General features: G+C 44.1%; 1 protein-coding gene across 8 annotated transcripts in view; it reads right to left on the reverse strand.

The window, feature by feature from the left end:
- The window catches only part of RUNX1 (RUNX family transcription factor 1), a 147688-nt gene extending 134718 nt beyond the window's left edge, over nucleotides 1-12970 (reverse strand). For 3 of the 8 annotated variants that reach the window (XM_085547784.1, XM_085547764.1, XM_085547798.1), the window contains exon 1: nucleotides 12325-12583. Coding sequence is in view for 3 of the 8 variants with exons in the window: in XM_015882125.3 (XP_015737611.2) it covers nucleotides 12325-12379 (55 nt within the window). In the remaining 5 variants the exon portion in view is untranslated. Of the gene's footprint in view, nucleotides 1-12324; nucleotides 12584-12634 lie in introns of those variants that run through there. The other 5 variants (XM_085547790.1, XM_085547767.1, XM_015882125.3 and 2 more) reach the window with 4 other exon arrangements.
- Between the last annotated feature and the right edge of the window lie 11466 nt (nucleotides 12971-24436).

The raw sequence follows: 24436 nt of genomic DNA on the forward strand, positions 1-24436 counted from the left end.
CCCCGTGCCGTCCCCGGGGGGAGGACTCAGGTGCACCCCAGCAGTGCAGGGAGAGTGCACAGAGCTATCTCTTTCCTTGCAGCCCCTGCTAATGGCAAAACAAGAGGCATGTGGTGTGGGCTTGGCTGTACTGGAGAGGGAAGTCTGAGCTTCCATCTTGCTCACTTTTTTATTATTTCACCTAAAAGCAGTTATTACAGTAATGCTTGTGAAATGTTTCAGCACATCCAAGCTACTTGCCTCCTCTCAGCCCATCTCCCATTGTGTAGTGGCTGCAGGGAGGGGCATAGTGCAATAACATTGCTATGCCGTGTCCCCCACAGTCAGGATCGTGGGTGTGAGGCACAACCATTTAGATGGAGATGCAATCAGAGGAACAACAGTCTCCTTTCAGGTGTTTGTAAAGAGTGATAAGGTCTTCACTGAGCCTCCTCTTCTCCACACTGAGCAAATCTAGTTCCTTTAGCCACTTCCCATCAGACCTGTGCTTCAGACCCATCACAGCTTCGTTGTCCTCTGGACACGCTCCGGGGCCTCGATGTCTTTCTTGTAGTGAGGAGACCTACACTGGAGAGAAGTTAGATGCAGGAAAAGCAAAACCCTCTCTGACTCTGCTCTGGTAATTGCTTGGCTGAAGGTGAGCCTCTGGCAGCAGAGCTGGAGCCCACACCAATAGCAGCACAGACTTACTGATGTATCATTTCTCCACACATCTCCCAGGACAGCAACCTCCAGCTCTGCTACATGCCTGGAGCTTCCTGGGCAGTCTCCAAGTTGTGCAGTCTCCAGCTGGGGTGGCCTGTGCTCTGCTCCTGCCCTCCTCGCTCTGCAGGCGCAGGAGGCACCAAGCACCACTAACTGCCAGGATGGTGCTAAGCCAGGATGGAGAAACCCTGAACCCTCTGCTTTTCCTGGAGTTGAAATTCTGATGAGCTGAACAAATGTTGTGTCACAAAACAGTTTCTCAGCTAATCTTATTTCTTTTTCTGTTCCCAAGTTGCCCACAAACAGCTCATAACACGTTCAAGTTAGCCTGCTGCTCAAAAAAGTCATAGGAAAACATCTCTTTTTTTTTCCTGGATTTTCTTCATGGTTTGCTATTTGAGCTGGATGGCCCACTTGTGGCTAGAGATGTACGGTAACTGTGCCCTGAGAGAATGAGCACAATGCTAAGGCATCTTTCTGACAAAAACATCTGCCTGGCCAAATGTACAAATCCAAGTGAACAGGAGATCATGTTGTGCATAGTCTGGCTCAGAACTGCAAGACAAAAAAAGAATAAAAATGAGGTTCTGCTTCCACTGCTCTCCCCTGACTTCTGATATGACCCTTTTTCATGGTTCTTCATCCATGAAAATGAGGATCGTGCTCTTCCCGCAGCTGTTTAAGCAGTTTCTGGAGATGACTGTATTTGATTAGTGCCTCTGTATCACTTTGGCCCAGTGTATGCCGAACGGAACTGCAAAGCTTTTATCAGACTGCTTTTCTGTGAAGACAGAGCTTATGTGATAGCTCCCACTCCCTCTGTGCTTCTGCTAACTTTTCTGTCTTGTGGGCCAACTTCAACTAAATTCCATAGAGCAGTAGTGGCCTTAAGTTACTACAACTTTCCCGAAATAGGGAAGTAGCTAAGGTTGGTGGTGTTCCCTGCTCCAAATCACTCATCCAAGAGAGACTTCAGAGATTCCTCGAGAAGAGAGGAACTTTGGATCAGATTAAAACCTTATCAAGTGTCAGAAAACACAGCCGCAAGACCTATGTCTGTAGGAAACCAGTCAGCACTTCTGCCTAGGACAGCATGACTTATCTTTTCAGATGCACCAAACTAGACTTTCCTTGAAAGAACACGACGCGTTACAATGAGAAGTTTTCCACAACCTGATTGTAGAGAGCATGAACAACCTGCATTTGGATTTCATAGAATTAATATACACAGCAAAGTTTCCCGTGCTGTTTGAAGCAGATCTCTATTCATCTTCATCCTAAGTGCTGCCCCAGCAATTCATTAGCAACATGATAAGAACATTAATGATGTCACTGATCACATTATTAGCATCTGCCCTGGCTGGAGGCAGCCTCAGTATACCCCATTTCCAGTTATCTCCCAAGTAACAACACTACAAAAGGCCTGTGCTAGCAGCATGAAGTCAAGTGGGGTAAGGCACAGAGACACAGGCCCGACATGAATGCTTGCACAGAAAGCAGCTACTGATGTCACAAGGAATTTCTATTTGGGTGCACTGATGTCCCCTGCAGAATGCAAGCCAGCACGATTATTGGTCTACATACTTGTTGTAAGGCACACTGAAAGGTGATGCTGAAGAAAGACAAAAGAAAAATAAAGAAAGATAGAAAAATAAATCCCACAGGGTATATTAGTACTTGAACAAGCCTTTCAACTTAACATTCTCTCTGCTGCCTATTCACCATGGTATAACTTGTATTAGAATCCTGGCACAAGCTGCCTACCAAGTTTCTCATTTATTAGTATCTGCTAAACGTGAAAATGTAAAAGGCTCTGAAACTACTCAAGAAATACTTCTTCTCACATTTCTTCTTTCTCTCCCACCTTTCAGCTTTGCATTGATTTTGTGGCATTATTATAACTGTACCTGTAGGCTAAGTCTCATACAGAGGCCTTCTGGAACAGAAGAGTGTGGAATGAGGCAAACAAGAACCCACTGAAACGCAAACCCAGCAATCCCGTGGGCACCTGATGCAACATACTAAACTTGAGATTTCAGAAAAAAATCCAGAAACTTTTATGTGTATTCACTGTGCACACAGAAAAGATGAAATATACACAATTTGTTGTCCCAGGACTACCCACAGCAGCAGGGCAGCCCAGCAGCAACCAAAAGCAGCCAGCTCTTTCGTCCTTTTCTGTCCTGTATCCGTGGGGAAGGGCTGATCAAAGGGGGCTGGTACCAGGTGTGAAGCACAGAGCAGGCTGTCTTCTGGCCACCTGTATCCACCTAATTCTAACCGATGTGGAAAGCTACCAGGGAAGAAAAGGTTGATGATTTAATAAGCAGGTAGGGTGGAGGTATGAACAATAGGAGACTTAGTTCAGATGTTCTGCTTCTTAGAAAATGAACATGTGCCAGTGGATTATTCTGGGAGCACAAGTTGTGGGAGTGACTGATAGTGCGTTATTTGGTTTGAGGCTGGCTAGCACAGCACCTGGGGCTCAGATGTCAGCAGCTGGGGCTGTGGGCTCTGTCATCTACCGATCCCCTGAAATCACACTGGCTACAACTGCTTGCAGTACGTAAGCAAGGGAATGCAGTTCCCAGTGAAAACAGCCCTAAGACCCAGAGCTTTGCTGGGGAGAAGCTCTGCTGATACAAGGGATTCTACTGCACAATAAAACACTTCTTCCTCGCCCTAGTCACAGAATCACTAAGGCTGGAAAAGACCACTAAGATCAGCAAGTCCAACCATCAGCCCATCAACCCATTTTTTCTCTGTTCTGACTTCCTCACCCTCTCTTCTGTGCTGGCTTCTGTTCATTGTTTGCTATGGTTTTTAGTTTTTATTTTGTTTCTTTTTGTATCCATACTCCTTGGCAATCAAACACACAATCCAACATTTTTTTCTCCTCCATTTTGTGATAACTGAAGACATTTTGGTGTCCGGATGCCAAAAGGAAGGCTAGGAGAAGAGTTAGCAAAACAAGTCATGCACTAGAAATGTTTGGGTTAATGTGCTCGTGGTGAATGTTGCAAACAGCAGCATTTTATAAAAACCTCAATGACAAGGTAGCTTGTTTTCTCACCAAGGAGAAATAAGAGAGGGAAACTACGCTACAGCCAATTATCTCCTAAAATAGGACGGCTAATGCTTTTATATAAGTTATTTTCCTAAATCTTATTTCAATCTCTCTTTGAACAGCAGTTTTCAAATAAGGCATTCTTTAATGCTGCAGGAATAAAATAATAATCCAGCAAGGCCTTGCAAAAAGAAGGGCTCAGACCTGAGCATGCTAAGGGTTCCAGGCAGAAAGGAACCTTAGAAAAGAGAGATAGGTACAAAAGCGTTAATGCTGGTAAAGCTTATTTTTGTGCGCTACAGAAAGGAGCACTTCAGGACTACTGGAGCTGTGCTGCTACATAGTGTAAAACAGATAGACTTGAAAATATCAGTACAAATAGCAGCACCCTTCAAAAGCAGCACTTGAAATTGTTTGGACTGTGTAGGAAATTGTAAAAAAATGGCAATTTTTTTGCAACCCCTATTAAAATAGAACACAGCAATAAAAGTTCTGAGTGTTACAATAAAATGTCAGTGGTTTATTTCAGTACTCTGGAGCTTAAGAGGTTTACTCTATCATTTTTTCCTTTCATCCAGGCAAATAATTCTTTAGCTTCCACAACAGTGCAACACACTGCAGTCAAAACAGCCCATTTCATTGAGGAAAGGAAACCGCTTTCCCCAGCACAAGCAAGTACAGACAGAATAATCCTGTGTTTGTGTGGAAGACGCGAGTCTTGCGGTCCATCTGCAGATGCTACCAGCTTGTTGGAGGACCCCACATGATACGACACGACCTCCACAGCAGATGGACTAAGTGGCAGTAAATCTCTTTGCAAAGTGTGTGGTGCATGTGTAGAAAGTGCAGAATATAGAAGAGCAATTAAACTACCCCGTATTGCAACAACTGATTCACTGACCCCTATGCAAATGAGCTTAACAAAGTTTTAACTTGAATGTACCTTCTAGCCATGAATTCTGTTACACCCAGCCCATGCAAAACCCCAAGCTCATTTACACATAGGTCCTGAAAAACAGAAGCATTTTACAGAAGTCTGATATTATCTAGTAACTGTGTTGTAAAATGAATTGTACTTCCTACTAACTGGGTGCAGTACGCGCTCTTGTACCAGTACCCTGCTAAAAATGATGTGCAGTGTTGTCAAACTGTCAGCACCCACAGTGGCTGAATGACCACGTAGGTGAGACCTCCTCCTCACTGCCTCCTATGGAAAAAATGGTTTTCAGGGCTGCTTTCCCAAGCTGTGGTTACACATGTATGTCCTGTCCCACTAGATGGTACATGCTAGAGTGCTTCTCTCAGAGGCTCTCCTTATTTCAAGAGGGAATGCACCGCTTATCCGTTCTTACACTCCTGCCATACATGCTATGCAACCAGAAAAAGACTCCCAGCTGACACAGAGTTCCTTCCACAACCACGTGTAATAGGCCATAAACCATTGTTACACACCAATATTTCCAAGGTAAAAGAGACAAAAACTTTCTGTAGTTACAGTTCTGCTAAGTGGAGTCATATGAATTACACCTGCACCTCAAAGCAATGTTTTATTTAGCCCCTAGGTCAGCAGTGGCATTCAGAGTACACCTCCTGTGTTATTCATGACTTCATTCTTGAATTAGTCTTTGCCCCTGGGGGGACAGACCCAGCCTTTCACAGCTGGTGGCCATTTTGTCACTGCCTGGGAGGAAGCAGGATGTTATCCCAAGAACTGCTTTTTGCTCCTGGCCATCCCTATGGAGACAGGTGGAAATGCAGCTGCAGGCAAGTGGGAGTAAAGCAGTACTGCCTTGAACCTCTCCACGTGGCTAATAACAGTAGTGACAACCAGAGGTGCACCTGCCACCCCCACACACCAGCACTCAGCACACCTACACATCTGAGGGTTTGCTGGTGGTGACTTGCATCTGTCAGTGTCACCGCACGAGATGGAGGGAAGCTTTCATTTCACTCTGCCAGACTGCCTTCCACTACCTTTTGGTACCACAGCACATAGATAAAGACAGCCAAGTGCTGACGGGCAAGGAGGCTCATCTGTCCCCTGTGCAGCCTGTGATACCCTGTTCCAGCTGCTCGGTTTGCTCACATTGCATGCATTTGCTGAAGGTGAGGACAACTCTGTGCTTCAACAGTGGTGACTCAGTACAGCTGAGTGAAATGTTTATAGCAAATCACATCCAAACCATCAGGTTGCGAGTTCTCTCATGCTGCACTGATGGAAAAGATTTGTATGAGAGTTCAGCCTTTCAACTGGCAGCCAAAACTCTGCCAAAGGGCAGCTTCCTAGCATGTCTCGGTATCACAGCTTAAGCATGATTGATACCAGCCAACAGAAAGCACTCTGCAAAGCAAATACTTGGAAGGCAAAAGAAAAAGCCCCTACCCCCTGATTTGGGCTGCTTTTGGGTTCACTGGAATCAGAAACTCAAAACAAAAAGCACAGGCTGAAAAGTCCAGCCAGATCAAAGGCGGGGAAAATGTTCTCACAGATCTTTGTGAAGTGAAACTACCCAATTTCACAGAGTTTCACTCACAAGCAGAAGTGGCAAGCCCTGCAGACAGCATTAAGGATGAATTGGAAACTCTACCAGGTAGTGTCTTCTGTCTCTCTCTGTTGCTCTGCTTTCACAGCCAGGTCTTCTATTCCCTCTCTTTCCTTTCCTAGAATAGCATGTCCTGCAGGCAGTGTCACTGTGAATGTGTCAGTGCTTTCATGGACTTCTCCAAGTTACTGCAGACCATTATAGATGCTCTGCTGCTTTAAATTTCAGCACAGTGGTCTACCAATCCAGTTCATCAGTATACTTCATGGAGGAGATATCCAGGCTGCTCATTTATTATTTGGGAAGCTGACTCAAGTTTATACAAATATTATCCGTTCTCATAAGATGACAGAGGAGGTAACGAAGGTACTGCAATATTTTCTTATCCCTCTCTCAGACCAGTGAGTCACCTAGCCTGTGGCCTGTCTCTCCCCTCGGCCAGTACCAGATGTTTTGGAGGAAGCCACAACTCATTTTGCAGATGACAGACCAGCTCACATGGGAAGCTTTCTCTCCGAGCTTTAGCAGAGAATGGTTTTTGCTCTGAAATACAGCAGCGAGAGACGAAGGCAGAAATTAACCTTACAAAAGCTTCTTTCCTTTTTACCTGGCTGGTACATATCAAAAAACTGTTATCTGTTTTAAAGACTTGGTTGACTTATGGATCCCAATAAACTCTTGGTTTTAATGGCATTGTATGGCAATGAGTCCTAGGCTGTAATCATCTACCTTACGTTGCTCCATTGACTGAGCACAGAGAAAGGAACTGGAACAGGTGAGCTGGCTGCCACAGTTGTTTTAGAAAAAAACAGAAAACACAAATAATATATGTTATATATTATATAATAATAAACAAAATTAAGGGGGTGGGGGGGTGGGGAGCCTACAAATAAAACAACTGGGTAGAGACATATTTGCACACTGCAATCTGCTAAAGTACAGAACATCTATCAGCATCACATCCCTGGTGTGAACTTTCCTGAGCTCTCCCAAGGCATGGTGTCATACGTTTCCCAGCTGTTAGCACATGCGTCTCAAGCCTTTGACAGAGGTCTTACTAGCTACATGGGGCATGTGGCCTGGCATGTTCAGTCTACAAGCCCTTGTCACTTGTAGGAGGAAGACCGGTTCCATACCTTGTCACAGGGGTGATCAACCTCATGTTATCCCTTATGGAGGTATCACAGCTGGCAGCTTCTGCAGAGTACTAGCAAGACGCATTTCCGTTTGCTCTTGAACCTGCTCTGAATCTCACTTCTGTGCTCCACATCCACATGAGAGGACCTGGTTCCAATATCCTGCCCAGAACTCAGGCAGCCCCTCTAGGAGTGCAGCTGCTGAGACCAGTGGGGCCCTGCTGTGTATAGTGGGGTCACACAGTGGGGTGAGTTTCTTCTATTGGTGGAAAAAGGTCACATTTGGGCATGCCAATCCTGGGTATCTGCAAGCCAGTTGTAATCCTGAATCCTTGCTGAGACTAACATCACAGTCCATCACTAAGCTGAGTGCTACTGGTTAAACACACAGTTCACTATTTTGGTCTCAGATAAAATCTCTTGATCTTACCTAAGCAATGTATTCATCTCTGCCAGATACTTCACCCCACCACGTGCTTCACAGGAGTTCCTGTGTTTGGGTTTGGGTATCTCAGCGCTTCTCAAGGCTTTTGAGTGAACAAGTCTCAGAGAAGGCTGTGTAAATCTGACAATGTTCATGTTTTTTCTTCCAGTAAGCTGAGGTTTTTAGGAGCTTTAGTTCAATTTCCTATTCACAAGACACAGTATTTTTTAATGCTGACACAAATTGACTCTGTGCAACAGTTCAGGCAGTCTGCATACAGACTGGAAGAACTCCCTCTCTACACAGTCACCACCCAGCCTATGCTGCTGCAAAAAGAGCTATTTCTTTTCCTGGGTGAGGGAAAGAAAAGCCTTTCCAAGCACATGGCACTGCCGAGTGCTGTGCATCTCCCAGAGGAACATGTCATTCACAGAGCTGATTCTAGCATGATTACTTATGCCAAAGTCACACACCCAGACATGACGACACAAGTTGTACTTGCAGTAAATGTCTTTCTGCAGTGCCTGATGTCCCACTAGGACCACACAAAAGCTGACAGTGGAAACACTCGGCACAGAGGTGAATGCTTGCTTTGATTTCAGCCTGGCAGTACACCCTGCTGAAGGATCACAGAGACAGAGGGAGCTCTGTAGAGGAATGAAGCCAACCCTGGATGGGAAGAGCAGTCACACCATCCTGCCCCCCACCAGCACCCTCTGCAGACAAGCACTCACCCTAGGGAGGTTGCCTATGCTGAGGGTGTGAACCTGTAGAGCCAGACATGAATAGCAGGGAGCTTCTGGACAGCTCATTTTCCTACTCACGGGCTTTGGGAACAACCTACCTGCATAAATCCTATCACAAAACAAGCCAGAGCAACCCAAGTGCAATGAGAAACAATACACTTGTATATTGGTGTCCAAAGAACCAGGCATAGAAGCCCTTCCAAGCAGGAGGAGCTTCTTGCAATGCTTTTATTTAGCACGTGCGAAGGAGGAAACCCACGATGGCTGGTCACTACAGTGTTAAAACTAAGAATAAAGTACACGTGGTGTGTTTTTCCATGCTATAAAAGTGCTCTGATGGAGTTTATTTCCATTTGATAAGAAACCAAGAAAATGCTGCACCGCAAAGCTTCACTGCCTTGATTAATCAACACAAAAATTCTACAAAGGGAAAACCAGGAGCAACCTTCTTTGCATACTGAAATAATTAGACCTTGTAGCAAAAGGGAAAATGAGGAAAGTACCTTCCTGGAAAATATTATGCTTCATAATATTTAGAACTCCATAAAAAACAAAAACAAAACCCAATGTTTTTGTAAAAGGACTAATTATGCTGTCTTCTTTTGCAGGCAAAATCATTAGGAAACCTTACAGGACAGCCTAATGTCTCTAAGAAAAACAAAGATATTATGGGGTTAGTGGTATCATGTAATTATCTAGGCCTCTTTTATAAACTGTACATTCACTCTTTAACACAAAACTCTCCAAATGGGTCTTGCTTTGGTCCTACCCAAAAGATACCATTGCTGTGACCCAGTCTATACACGAAATCACACCCAACCCCTAATAAAGCCAGCAAACCTGTCCTCATTCTACAGACCATGCTTGTGTACAGGTTGAAATGGAAGCCTTGCCGATACGGACCCAGGTTTGAGAAAGGTATGGTGTGATGTTTTATTGAGGGCTGTACCACAACAGAACAACCATAAAAAGGTTCTCATTTTGTACTCCTAACACGCAGCCCAGGCCATAAACTGAAAGAGGCCATTAGGAAAATGAGGCCATCATTAAAAGCAGAGCTGGTAAACATGTAAATGCGTTCAGCATGCAGAGCACACCACTGGAGGCTTCAGTGCAATCCTCATTTCTTTACCTAGTGGCAGAAGCAAGGACCTGGTGTGGTGTGATAGAAAGAGGGCCATATCCTTTGTGGTGTACCACATTCAATTAATATGTCAGGTTTTCTATGTCTGTCACTGCTCACAGGGGCTGGAACAATGGTTCTGCTTCCCCATTCCCTTTCTTTTTTCCCAATTTTCACATAGTACCACACTAAAAAAACAGTAATGGATTTCCTTCTCAGAGAACTGCATGGGCTGATAAAGTGAAATCCACAGCAGAAAGCGTGTCACTTTTCCCTTTACCTCCAAATTACAGTTAAAGGCAGTAAATTCTGGCGGGAAAAAGAAAGAAGAGACGGTTTGGGACATTTCTAATGGCTGGTCTGTGTAAACACTGTTGAGAAATACGGCTGAGAACAATCTGCCCTGGGATGATTATTTTTCTTGCTCCGAGGCCCGACCATTACTCTTCTTGTACCCAGGATTTTGAAATTGTCCGAAGTTCATTTGAGCAAAGACAGGAACAAAAAAGGAACGTTGCAGCTTTCCATGTTTAAACGCAATATTCTTTCACAACGATGAGGCATCTGCTTTATAACCCAACCAAAGCGCTGTTGCCCAAGCTCTTCCTGCAATGTACAGCTGCAGTTTCACCTCACTTGTGCTGGATACCTACCAGGATCTGTACCTTAAAGTACCTAATATAATGGAGACCTTATCCATGAAGGAGCACAAATTACTACAGTGTTAACAGTAAGAGTGCAAGTAGTACCGAGAAAGATAATAATATGCCAATAGTGAAACACTGAGGTAATCCACTGGCTGGATTAACCAGCCTTAGCAAACCTAGATGAGAAAGAATCAGCCCTTGGTCCACATGTAGTCGCTCCCCTGCACTTTAGGGGCTTCTACCTGCAGGATAGCCTCAACTGTCCCCAGCCCATCCCACGGGCTGGCTGTGTCCTGGCACGCTGCAAGGGCTGTCCCGTGAGGCTCACTATTTTGTATTTTATCAGAAGTACAGAATTTCCTCAAGTCTTCCTGTACTGCAGATTAAACAGCAAGCAGTTGAGTGAGTTTAAAAAAAAATACATACACAACAAAACAAAACAAAAACACAACCAAAAAGAGCTGATGAAATGCAGGAAGATCCTTCTTGCTATTCTAACAGTATTGCTTCCTTTGCTTGGAAGCGGAGCTGGCAATACATTAGCACGGTGAGTGCTGGGAGCAGCCAGCTGCCTCCTGCCAAGCCTCCGGCATCTCCCCTTACAGGCTGGGTGATGCTGCGAGCCAGGATGTTGTGAGCCTGCCTGACTCGCGCAGCTCGCTGTGTTCAGCTCCCCGCCAGCACCAGGAAAGAGAGAGGCAGAAAAACTTTCATCACAGGAGTGGGGCAAAAAGAAGAAAGCAAAGAGAGATGGTGGGCGCTTTGGCACCCTGCCCTCATCCCACAGCGGTTGGTGGGAGCAGCGCAGGGTTCATAGAGTTGCTGTGACACAGCAGCAGGGGTGAGCCTTCCGCATTCCCAACTCGCATATTAATAGGAATAACGCGTGACTCACGCTGACAGCAGCGGCAAGGCCGGGAAGCTGTAGTCTGCAGTTATAAAGAGCTACACAGCGCTGCTGTATCGCAGAGTGCCGGCCAAGTCTGATGAGCCGTCTGCACGCCGTCATCCGGCAGGCACGGCACGGCAGAAGGGGCTTGGATGCTCAGAGGGTGTGCATAGAAGGGGAAAAGTTCAGCTGCATCATGAGCTATTTGGGAAGGCAGTTACAAGAAAGTGAACAAGTTTCTCATGCCAGTCCCAGGCTCACTCATATGAATAATCCATGACTGAGCAAGCCTCTGAATATGCTTGGTCACAGTGAAACAAGTCAGATTGCTGGGGGCTGCACTCCAATCCCCTCCCAAGACCGTACAGGACTAATTCATTTCTCTAGGACTGATTGCAGCCAATAATTCACAGTCATCAGAGACCCACGCGGCATCAACAGAAACCCTGAGTTTACCCACATCGCTTCTCTGGAGCCATGTGAGTTGCAGCCAACTTTAAGCAGGTTCCTGAGCTTTCCCGGCTTCTCCCCAGCGAGTGTGCCTTCACCCAGGCTGACAGCACAGTGTAAGTGAGCCAGCATCACGCTCCGCTGGCTGCCGGCACGAGCCTGCTGCTCGCTCGCGGGGGTGCAGCCTGTAATGGGTGTCGTACGCAGCTGGCTGTCATTTTTCACGGCCGTGGCTCAAAAAGTCATAATTCTGCCAAAAGGAATCAAAAGGGGCTTGTGCTACTGCTATTGTATCTGCTGTAATTCATGTGAGCTCCTCAAACAGACTTTGATTTATGAAGAGAAAATTCACAAGTATGCGATGCCTGTTTGAACAGCTTAAATGAGCCCGTGTTCTAACCTCCTTAATGGATGATAAGTAATAAGGTGGTATTCCTATGAACTCGGATACTAGCTTCAACAAGAACGCCTTGAAGAAAATTGAAGTAGGTAAAAGCATGTACTACAAGAAAGACCTCAAATTCTTTCCAGACATGTATTTGCTTATGTATGGGATAGCGAAAAGAATATTTAGAAAGTATGAATGGCACTTACCTCTCAAGAAGTGCTGGTAAGAAGGAAGTGAATCAAATACGCTGTTTGAAGCCATTGTTTCCTCTTTAAAACTCACTTTCTCTTTACAGTGAAGGAATATATGATTTCTTCTACCTTGGGAAGTGAAAAACGAAGAACGGTCATTGTTACCACCCTCTGCCCAGCCATCACTCCGCTTTATCCCAGTGCCTCTTGAGTAACCCAAAGCAAATAATAGGGTTCTTTTGCTAAAAGAACTCTGAAATTGTTTCTTAAAAAGAAAGAAAGAAAAAAAAAAAATAGCGGATCGGTTGTGGTTGATGATGCTTACCACTCTACGAAACTCTGTGGTTTGCAGTCAAAGCGATTTGCCCTGCCTGCTGACCAATATCCCAGACCCGCTCTTGTGTGACTGCCTCTGTACCCAACTTGTGGTTCTGTGGTTGTTTATGAGGCCCAAAGAAGTGTTTCACACAACCAAAATTACAAATTTAACTGTTCCCCTTTCCATAACCTGCCTCCATTGGTCCCTTTGAGTCACGTGACCTGAGTGATGTCAACTTTCTTTCTTTTTTTTTTTCTTTTTTTTTTTTAACTTTCTGAAGTCATGCCCTACCCCACTCCACCTGCCCTCCCCGGGGCTGAGCGAGGCAGCCATGGAGGTTGCTGAGGGAGGGAAAAGAGAAATGACTCACCGGCCCGTGTGCAGTGCAGCAGGCGGGCGTGCTGAGCTGGTGCAACGCTGCTTGTTTTGTTGTTTGTGGTTTTTGGAACTACTGATTATTTTGATAGGGATTTCATTGCTGCTTATTCAATAGTAATTCAAAGCTGGGTATTAGTTGGCTGCTGGGGCAGGATCATCCTGTATAACATTAGGAATCAGCTGTAGTGAAGACCACTGACTGAGGAAAGTGCACTGCAGAGAGGTGTGAGAGAGAGAAGGAAAGGAAGGAAGGAAGGAAGGAAGGAAGGAAGGAAGGAAGGAAGGAAGGAAGGAAGGAAGGAAGGAAGGAAGGAAGGAAGGAAGGAAGGAAGGAAGGAAGGAAGGAAGGAAGGAAGGAAGGAAGGAAGGAAGGAAGGAAGGAAGGAAGGAAGGAAGGAAGGAAGGAAGGAAGGAAGGAAGGAAGGAAGGAAGGAAGGAAGGAAGGAAGGAAGGAAGGAAGGAAGGAAGGAAGGAAGGAAGGAAGGAAGGAAGGAAGGAAGGAAGGAAGGAAGGAAGGAAGGAAGAAGAAAGAAAGAAAGAAAGAAAGAAAGAAAGAAAGAAAGAAAGAAAGAAAGAAAGAAAGAAAGAAAGAAAGAAAGAAAGAAAGAAAGAAAGAAAGAAAGAAAGAAAGAAAGAAAGAAAGAAAGAAAGAAAGAAAGAAAGAAAGAGAAAGAAAGAGAGAAAAAGAAGAAGGGAAGGAAGCAAGGAAGGAAGGAAAGAAGAGAGAAAGAAAGAGTAAAGAGGAGATCAAAGGAGAGGAGAGAAAAAATAAGCAATTGAGAAAAAGGCATCATTTTGAATGTCTATGATGGTAATTTCTGAGGGAGTGCTTGAAGGACACAGGTATCTGCGAGCTCACAAGACAGCTCTGTAAATTTCCCATAGGTTCAAGTCCAGTAATCTCTGTTCAGCACAATGCTGCTCCTGTCAGAGAGAGTCTTTCCCAAGAGAAAAGCTTAGTAAAATGCTCAGGACGGAGGTCAGCAGTGATACAGTAATAACAAAAATACTGGTAGGTAGAACACTGCAGTGATGTACAGTGCATAGTCCACGCAGGTTACTCCTGGTGCTGGATGTTGTGGGACTCTGAGGTTGTTCTGGTATTTGAGACCAACAAGCCCTTGGCAAAATTAGGCACTTCATGCATTGCTTCCACTTATAGCAACCTTGGAAGTTGAATTCCTGACTTTCATTTCTAGTGCAAGTGCAGTATACACACTGGCTACCTCTAGAGTGAGTGGGGGAGCTGTGTGTGCATGGGAGATAGATAGGTTTCCACAGAAAACTTCAATTTGCTGAAGCTGCACAAAGAGCATTTCTGGGCAGCGAGGACTGGAAGACAGGGGCACTCTGCTTGGATGCTGTGAGCCCAGCTTACACTCCTGCTATGCCTCAACTATGCAAGCTTTGGCTTTTTTGTGGCTTTTTTTCTGACTATCCTTCCCAGAGTCTCCCAAGATATGACCAATTTTCAGTCTGAGATAAACCTCACTTTGTGGCAACATAACTCAGAGATCACCAGGCAAAGGATAAAAACCTTCCCCTGCTAGAACAGGGAGAACTGGGCCCAGGCCCTGTGCCCACTAGAGATCAGAGCTTACTGCCTATGAGATCTGGGGGTACACTGCCTGCCAGGCCTGGCTAGTCTGTGCCGGCAGAGGGAGCACCAGCGGGAGGACTGGAGTTTTTAAATCACTTTTTTTTTTTCCTCTTCTTTTAATACTCAAGGGGCAGGAAGGCTGCCAGAGTGGAGGCGGATGCCCAGGCAGGCAGAGCATGTGAGGCAGAAATCCGCTTTGCTGTGGGCAGAGAGCAGAGTGCCAGTGAATGTCAGCAATGCTTGTACTTCACCCAGGTCATCTGCCTTGAAGGCCTGAGCATCGCTGTGCTATGTGAGAAGCAACAGTTGGGCTGCTTTTGTCGTAGCTGAGGAAGATGATGCAAGGGAAAAGCCTGACTGTTTCAACATGCAGCCTGCCACTCCAGGCTCTGCTCTGCCTACAGTCAGCTTCAAATAGCATGCAGGAATACACTTCATTAGGGTTTGACCACCTCAAGTTTTCAAGGAACAGTCTGAGCTATGTGGGTCTGTGCTATACCCAAAGGAGAGGATGGACAGCACTTATCCCTACCACTGCTACACATGCCAGAGAAGCTGTGAAACCCACTAACATGGCAGGGGTTGCTCGTGATGCTGACTGTACCACAGTGCCATTTTCTGCTGGGTGCACATCAGCTGTTCCTGCAGCCATGCAATTAATCTGTGTCAAAATTTACTGCCACACATAGCTGGCATTGTTCAGAGGAAAGGAATAAAGTGGATCATTTCACAGTTCATGTCCCAGCGACTGAGTCCAAATGTTGCTGTGTGAGCTGTGCCATCATTAATGACAGTCCCTTTTTTTTTGTTTGCTTGTTTGTTTTGTTTTTTTAAGCTGTCCTGTTGTTAGTGTAAAGTGCTGGAAAAACTTGTGTTGCTGGTACTTAGACATTCTTTGCTTTGTAATGAATAAAATGCAAGAAAACTGTGAACCTCCAGGAAGTAATATCGCTCTCAGACCTAGAAGCTGACACATCATGTAATAAATTAACAAGAAGCTACTGGATGATGGAGAGATCAAAGTGTTGTGCCAGTAGTCCTCTTTGTTGTAGTGGAGTCAGACATTCAGGGATGCTAAGAAATTTGTTTTCCACATTGGTTCTGCTGAGTATGGTCCCTTGACTGGATAATAACCTTGAGAAAGCAGACCTTGAAACCAAACATTTATCTACACCAGAGTCATACTCTCAGTCAATAGAACTCATTTGGAATCTCATAAAGTTGCTAGCATTTGGAAAACGACAATAACAACAACAAAGCAACCAACCAACAGGCAAAACAACAACAACAATAAAACACACACCACACAACCCAGGTTAGAGACCTTTGAGCCTGAACTATGTGCTGAGTGGATGCTGAGAGGCTGAGAACAGCATGGAACAGGCTCAAGGTAGCATACCGCTTGTCACTGGGCAACACATTGACTTAGTAAGCTGGTAGTGCCATCATCAGGGAGCTCTACTATACAGTGGCCTCCCAAAACCTTGTGAATAAAGTAACATCTATGCTGATAATATTTAAATGTGGAAGAGAACAGGGATGTAGTTTCAGAGGAGCTGTATCTGGCTGAAATGAGGCTGTCGGTCAACGTAGCAGAGGGGAGCATGGAAACATTTTTAAATACCCAAGTGTTTTAGTCCACCAGTTTAACAAAATGCTTTAGTCTTTCATTTCAAAAGTGACCCAGATTAAATAGCTAAGCTAAAAGAAAAAAAGGACTGACCTAAATGAACTGTTTCCTTCTGGTCTTCCTGTTTTGCAGCTATACCAAAAATGCTACATCAGTGCTGCTGCAGAATGTTCTATTGCAGCAACTCTGATATGCAGAACCTCACCACTATCACTCCATCACTTCTAGTCCATACGGGAGTTCCTTTATTCTTTTTTTTCTAGTAATTTATTGTCACTAAGAGTTTGGAGGTCTTTTCACCAGTGTTTTACTGGTTGTATGAGTTGAATGCTTGTGGGTAGTGGAGGAAAAGACAGAAAAGTAGGGAAAAAAAAATACTAAGAGTGTTTCAGGGAAGGAGAGGAAAAGGACAGGCCTCAAATAAGGCCTCCAGATAAGCACCTAAGGTTGCTAACACATAGAAGCTGGCATCAAACTTTGAAGCATTTTGAACTTGCTTGCAAACATTACAGGCCAGCCCCAGTTCAAATCTGTCCTCCATACCCCAGAACTTCATGTGATAACCAATGAGTTTCAGGTTTATGCTATTCTCTTGTGACATACAGAGCACCAGTGATGCCCAGAGGTAACCACAAGTTGACTTTTCCTTTTTCCCTTTCTCTCCTACAAGGGGAGCAATTCCAGCCAGAGTTCAAGCTTGTCCTTCACCTTGGCATGTGTCACCACTGTATTTTGTCTCAGTTTCTGCATCAACAAAATACTTTTTGGATGAAAATAAACTAGAGAACCAACTTGAGCTGGCTCAATAGTGCCCTGACACTAACCAGTAGCAAGAATTGAACTTGGATGGAGTCTGTATGGGCTGGATTTGTGTTCTCAGTAAAGTCACAAAGCAAGCACAGTGAAACAGGTAGTAGACACTCATGTTTCTTCACGTGAATCATTTTACTGAAGTCAATGGGATTACTCATGAGTTGGGGAGAACTTTTAAGGGTTCACCATCTCTTTGGTTTCTTGTTTTTAGGCACTTCAGTAGGAATGAGAAAGTAAATGACTATTTAATAAGAATGAGCTAGTTTAAAAGAGAAGTCACGCAAGAAATTTAGCAATAAAACTACAAATCACTTTTCAGATATGTGTTCACAGAATAATGCTTGGCATCTGTATTTCACAGGGAATCCCAGAAAAAATGCCTTATTCCATCTAATTGCTCAGAAAATACTTCATCATTGATGGTTAGGGACCACTCATTCTTAGAACATCAACATATTGCTTATGATGGATACAACAGACCTGGAGTTGGTAATAGGTACTCAGAGAGTGCTGCTGTCTTTATAGCTGTTGCATCCTCTTTTGGTGTGGTACCATGTATAGAGGTAGCTCAGGGTGAGCTAGCCAGTGGCCTGGACTTGCACCTGGTAACTGCCCTCTGCCAAAATAGTCTGAGCTCCTGTCAGATCCAGTATGAAGGACTGATGAATGTTCACTCAGTGCATCCCTTGTAAGAAACAAGATATACAGAGAAGATTTTCCAAAAGCTGTACAAAGGGTGCCCAGTTGCTAAAGGAACCTGGCTAAAAAATGCACACTAAATTTATATGTCTTCACTAAAAATCACTGCTAACAAGCTTAATTGCCCCTGGCTGGCCTTTGTTGCCTTATGGAAGATGCCCAAAAAGCAGGATCTGAGAGGATGTTTGGGATGTAAGAGGCAATACAGACGAAAGACAACTGGTGTAAAATAGTGAACAAAAGATTGGGGAGCATTCATTTGCAACAGCAATTGGACAGCATGAAAAGCAGTTACAGGAAGAAGGAAGGAGAGGGGAGGAGAATTCAGAAGTGTCATGGAGCTGAGGACACAAGCAATGCACTTGATACAGTAAATGTTATGTCAAAGATGAGTGTAGAGAGGGAAGACTGATCAGGGCAGTGAGTGATTCTTGCAGGCATTGCAACAAGGGCAGACTGACTGTGTTAGAGAAAATAGAGGCAGACATTCATGAAAAAGGTATGTAGTTTCATATAAATGAGCCCTTCCCACTAAATAAAGCAGAAGAGCGCTGTTGTTCATCCAACCTTAAATGAAAGAGAGTGGAATTGACAATTTGCCCTGAACTGATGCAAAAGAGATATTTTCTTAGACTTTCTGAGGAAAGGCTGCATCCTGGGAAACAGCTTAACAAAAGAAGAAAGGGTCAAATGGGTTGTTTGCCTCATTTTTCCATGCTGGATTCACTTGCATTTTCTTCCATATGCAGTCCTCATGGCAATGTCTGTGGCTTTTTCCTTTCCTCAACATGAAATTCTGGGATGTCTTCATTACTGGCTTAGATGTGTGCTAAGTTAAAATGGAGAGCAGTTGAGAGTTAGGCTCATCCTGCAAAACAACGTTTGAGTTTCTTGTGCTGCCAGTCACAGCACACCTCTACCTGCACATCTGCTGTAATCATCATGGTGGACCTTGTCAGAACAGAACCACATCTCAAGACCCAAAACTGTACTCTCTTCTGGTTGGAATAGGATCTGTTGTGTCTGGGAGACTGCCTGTATCTGAAGGCCTACAGGCTGGCAGACAGGCTGGCAGACAGGCAGGCCCCTGCCACAAGTCACCATTCCATGGCAGGCATGATTGGGGCCAATCCAGGCTCCACTGAAAATGGCTGCTCCGAAGCAGCCCAAAGCTGCTTGCATTAGGTTTGCTTTTGTGCTGAGCAGAGAAGGCATTTGTTTTCCTAGAGACTACTGTCTTCCTGCCCACAAAACATCCACATCTTTACCCACATAACAGATTAAAATACTGAAAGAAGAACAGGATATAGTCAGGATTCTCCTTAAAGAGTAGCTTTGGTTTTGCTGTATGTGTTGATTGTCCTATACTGGGCTATGACTTTCACTCATAATAAGCTTATCTGATAATGCAGATGCAGTGGTGGTGTTGTAATAAACGTATCATTTCTCTTAGTCTTTAAAAAGTGCTCTCAGTTTATGAATGTCTGTAAGTGGGATGAGGCATGCTGTAGAAAGCCAGTGAGAATTAACTGTGATGTGAATTTCCTTTAAGGCTCGCTCCTAACGGAAAGAAGTACTGGTGAGTCACAGGATGGGAGTCTGGGTTGATGAGAGGTCCAGTCACGAGCAATAGCACTCTGTTCACATCACTTAATAAGCTTGTCATGTGTTGGCCAACTTACAAAGATACAGTGACAGCTGTACAAGATTCCTTGTAGCCTCAAGGTAGTTTCTAGCAATAAAAAAGCAGGCACCAGAATGGGAGGAAAACCTGCAAGTGAAAAGTTTTATTCTGTTTTTACAACCCTTGATTCCTCTTCAACCCTGTCTATTAAATTTTACTTTTTGCTCAGCATCTAAATATAGGCCAATGCCTCATTTCCAATGGAACTGTATTGTTAGATATTGTTAGAAGCTTACAGTTACCGAAAACAGAATTTCACCTTTGTGTCTGCAAACCTTTTATGCAGAAGTCTTAGAAATTACAAAGATCCCTCCCTGAAATACCATACCAGAACATTCTTACCCCAGGCTTCAGGCAAGTACATAAAACAGATCGTACCACAACACAGAAAGCAACAGTATGCAAAACTGCTTTTCTGTGTTGACAGAGGTTTAGCACTGTGACCTTAGTACACCTGTAGGAAAAATGTGCAACTACGTTCAGTTTGGGAGGGAGGGTGGTCTTATTAAAACAACCCTTCAGTACCAAAGTCTTCTATAGATGTGATGGTGAAAGTCGTCAACGGTGATTGACAGTTTTCTACACCCTCACTGTGAGCTTATGGAATCGTTTGGTAGTAAGAGGTCTGGACCCAGATGAAAGTTACATTCGTTCAATTTGGTTCACAGTTTCTGATGTGGCTTCATGCACTCAGCACATCTACCTGGTTCTGAAAATCTTGGACATATTGTGTACCCATATATCACATTTTTTGAAGTGTCTCTTTCGAAGTGTTGGTGCCCAATAGCATTGTAATACAAACTGTGGCAACAGCATATGCTTGCCTAAATAACTACTCACACATTTCTATTTAAAAAGTGGTTCCCACCGGTTCAGCTTCAGAGAGCAATCAAGGCAATCAAGTAAAAGCTGGCAGAGGTTTCCATTTTGCTTGAGGGGTTACTATGTCTCATAGCCTGCCAGGACCTGGATGAAAAGAAAGTAAAATGGAATAGAGACCTGGCATGAAAAATTGGATCCTTGAGGAAGAAATCTTCCCAAATCCTGCTGCAATCAGTAGCTTGACCACTGGAAATTTTGGATATCCTGGAGCCCTGTTTCTGTTTGTTATGTCTGCATGTTATTCTCTATCAACAGTAGTTTCAAAGAGTGATCTTGCCACTTCACCTTGCTTGACAGGAGCAAATCCCTTGGAACAAGTTGATATTGCCATCTTTCTGGGCCAATTTGCCAGTGGATAAATGATAAAATCCATTATGCTGTCAATCTACATCATAAAAGTTTCTTCTCGTGGGATTTATTTTGGGGAAAAAAAAAATCCAGCACTGTCAGTATAGCTGAGAAGTCGTCAGCCTAAGGTGTGGGTGTGCATGTTTGGGAAGCTGCAGTAAACCGAGCAGGGATGTCATCCCCAGCCTGAACTCTGTATCCTACTTGCTGCTTGCTCACCTCTGGAGGTGTACAACCACATAGCACTCAAAGGTTCTCTTTCCCTGGAAAGGTCTCATGCCAAGTACCCTCAAGGGAAACTATTTGGGGAATCCTTGGATCTCTTCTGATTGTGACAGCACAGCACGCTGAACTTCAGAGCAGACCACACAGATGGATAAAATGCCAGCAGGAGGAAACTCATGAAAGGAGGCTGCTAACTGAGATATCAGCAGAAATCACGGTTTCAAACATCTGAAGGCCTAACCTAATACCTACGGAACTCACTGGAAAGAATGTCATTGGAAGCCAGTTGCTGGGTTTTGAACCATAGTCTTAAAATAAACACATTTTTAGGTTTATTGATTTTCTCTTTGAGTGCTGACAATAGCTTATTTGCTTGAAGCTTGCTCTGTAGGATTTGTGTGGCTGTCCCCATTATCAGACATGACGGTGCTGTGAACAACCCACCCACAGAGCTGCCATTCTTCATGAGTTCCTGGCATGTCCTTGGTTTTGCTCTGCCCCTTTAAATACCAGGACTGTCTCCTTATCTATACATTTATCTGACTTTGAGGTCATATGACTGCAAATGCTGCAAACAACAAATGCCTTGTTCCTGCACACATTCAAGGGAAGGGAGATTTTTGTTCCTTACAGTGAATCCTGGAACTTCCACAGGAACTGAGCACAGCTCATTTCCATCCTCATAAAACCTCACCAGCTGCTGTCACTTGGTTTTGTTTCATTTCTTCCTCAGCACAGTCTGAGGAGGGGTAACATGTCAGCTTATCATGAGCATATCAGCTTCTACATGTTATCTCCTCTTGTTTTCAGTTAAACTACTGAGAAATGTTGTCTGAATAACCTCTCAGCATTAAATCTCTCTCTAGAACCAAAGGGGCTAGAAACTTGACATTGGCTGTGGTAGGCAAAGGAAAGGTGCTCAGTTAACGCTGCACATGTTAAAGCTAAGTTACTCTGAGCTCTCTGGAAGCCCTTAGCTGTGACAGCACATCCCTGCTCAGGAGTCCAGAACCAGAATCTGCTCAGGAGATGGTGCCCATTCCCAGCACAGCTCCAGAAGGGCATCTCTGATGTTCCCAGCCACTTTTCAGCTCTTGGAACAATTTAAGAACTCCAGATGTACATGAATTATGACTTGACGAGATGGAGGCTATACAAACACACCCCTACAGCTATGCTGTTTATAGGAGATAAGAGGGACAGAGTTAGAGTTGTCCTGTGATTTGCATATGGCGGAGTGCAGAAAAAAGTGTCAAGACATGCAGAAATGTTCACTCATACACCTGCAAAAGATGACAGGAAGGGGACAACAGAAACATAGAGACCAAGGAATGAGCCTTGAAGAACAGTTAAAAGAAAAATAAAAGGGGAACACCACTCAAGTGACAGTGATGCATTTCTGTAGTTGTGTATTCCTAGAAACTGCACTGCCAGCCTCTGGGAGTTACACACTGTACATAGCACTGCATAGCAAGTTTCAGCTCGTGCTCTGAACAGTTCACAGCCTCAGTGGTATACAAAACTACTGATCTTCCCTTCAGGCTTAGATGGTGACGTAGAAAGTGGCAGCAATTTGCTAAGGACATCTGAGAGAGGCCAAAAACCCCCACATCAGAGTGGTTGAGCTCTACTCCAGCTGCTTTGAGAATAAACCAGCTTTCTAGAGGTTGACTGTCATTAAAAGGGCCAAATAAATGCCATCCCTTTTCCTTTAAGTTTGCTTTCCCTGTCTGCTCTTAATAAGCGTCTCAGTTTGTTTTCTTTTCTATGATTTTTAATGATTATAAAACAAAGGATGTTTCAATTCTGTCTTCTTCCAAAGAGCAGCACAGGATGAGCTAATACACATCATTGGAGGCAACTGGACAAGAACCACTGAAATGCTGCCTGGCTTCCAGGGCAGCAAGCAAAGTGAAGAAACGCTAGAGCAGGAAGCAGAAATTCACCCTAAATGCAAATTGATCTGCGGCTCTACAAAGTAGAAAGCAACTACTGTGATAGACTGGAGCTCTATCTTTTAATTTTACTTTTGTTTGCTTGTACAGTGCAGGTTGTTTCTTTATTCCCTTTTTTCTCTTTCAGAGCAGAGAATAAATTTGCTGAGAGCTTGAACATATGAGCCTTTGAAAAAAGCAAAATACTCATACTTAGCAAAATACAACCATATCTTACTCATGAGTGCAAAGTACAAGACACTCCATTACTTTAGCTTCATTAGTCTTTTCTTCAGACATTTCTGTGGCATTCAGTAGAAAAAAGCAGCTGTTGAACGGGCAGCACAGTAAATGCTAATTGAATAAAGTATTAAAACAATCTGCATCAAAGTTGGGCAGCACTGATCAACAACAGACTTCCTCCTGTATTCCTTAGGAGCTGTGTGCATTTCTGTATCATTTGGTAATAATGCATAAAGCACGTCCTTTATGTGGTGTTGAAATATTATGCCACGGACAATGACATAATATCGTAAGAAAAACCTCAAATAGCATTTCCAGAGGGTAGCACAGTTAGCCAGTTATGTCTTGACATCAGAGCCTGGACAGCAGCCCTGAAATTGTCTAAGTTTAGGAATATGTGAGAAAACCCACTTGGGTCAATATCCTAAATAAAAATCAATACTCATTTATATATCTTTCCTAAGTGTCTGTCTGCTTTAAGTTACCTGCTCAGGCTCATTAAGAGACTTTGGCAGCATTTAAAAGTCACCAGATGAGTGCCTTTCCTGGGAGTGGAGGTGTGGTTTTAGGAAGCATGCAGTCACTTCTACGTCAGTGCAGGCAGAATATTTTTGTCCTCTCCGAACCCTTTAAGTAATACATGCCAGTGATGACTCCTGCAGACATGTTCAGCCTCCCTATGTTTAATGATGGAAATAGGGAAGAAAGGATTTTTCTTAGAGTTCAGTTGTACCTTAATGACAGCCAGATGCCTGGCTGCAATGGGTGTTTTGGAGGAGCAGTACCACAGTTGGGGGAAGACTCTGTGCACAAATGTGTCAAACAAGTCGTAATCTAACACTAGCCCTCCAAAGAAAGAGTAAGTCTGTTGTTCACTGGGGAGGGAAACTTGATAACAGAATGAACCAAGGAAACCACATCATATGTTATATCTTTCATGCAAGTCTTTATGGATGTGATCAAATACAAGGAGCTGGCTTACATGGCTATGCTGCTGTCAGTGAGGCAAGAGTATATAGAAAGGAATTACTGGAAGTAATAATGCCAGGGAATGGCTGGTGCTAAGGATCTGACCCCTACATCATTCATGTTTCAGGAGGATTTAGGTCAAATTTCTGTTAGTCTGACCCATAGACTGACTGGGACCAGAGCATACCTCCCACTTTAGTGTCATCTGGAAGTCATTGTGTTCACACATCCTGTCTGTGCTCTATGGTATGAGCCGAAGTGCTGTCACGGACAGGAGACTTGCTTCGAAAGCATGCTCCTGAATCAAATTGAAATGCTATTGGGGCATGCCTGGATGGTTTGGCAATGGGTTGAAGCTATCCTAGGACTGTTAGCAGCCTCATTTGGCAGTCTTATGACAGTA

The sequence above is a fragment of the Coturnix japonica genome, chromosome 1, assembly GCF_054131305.1.
Source record: "Coturnix japonica strain WE chromosome 1, WE-NBRP24, whole genome shotgun sequence".
Taxonomy (NCBI): domain Eukaryota; kingdom Metazoa; phylum Chordata; class Aves; order Galliformes; family Phasianidae; genus Coturnix; species Coturnix japonica.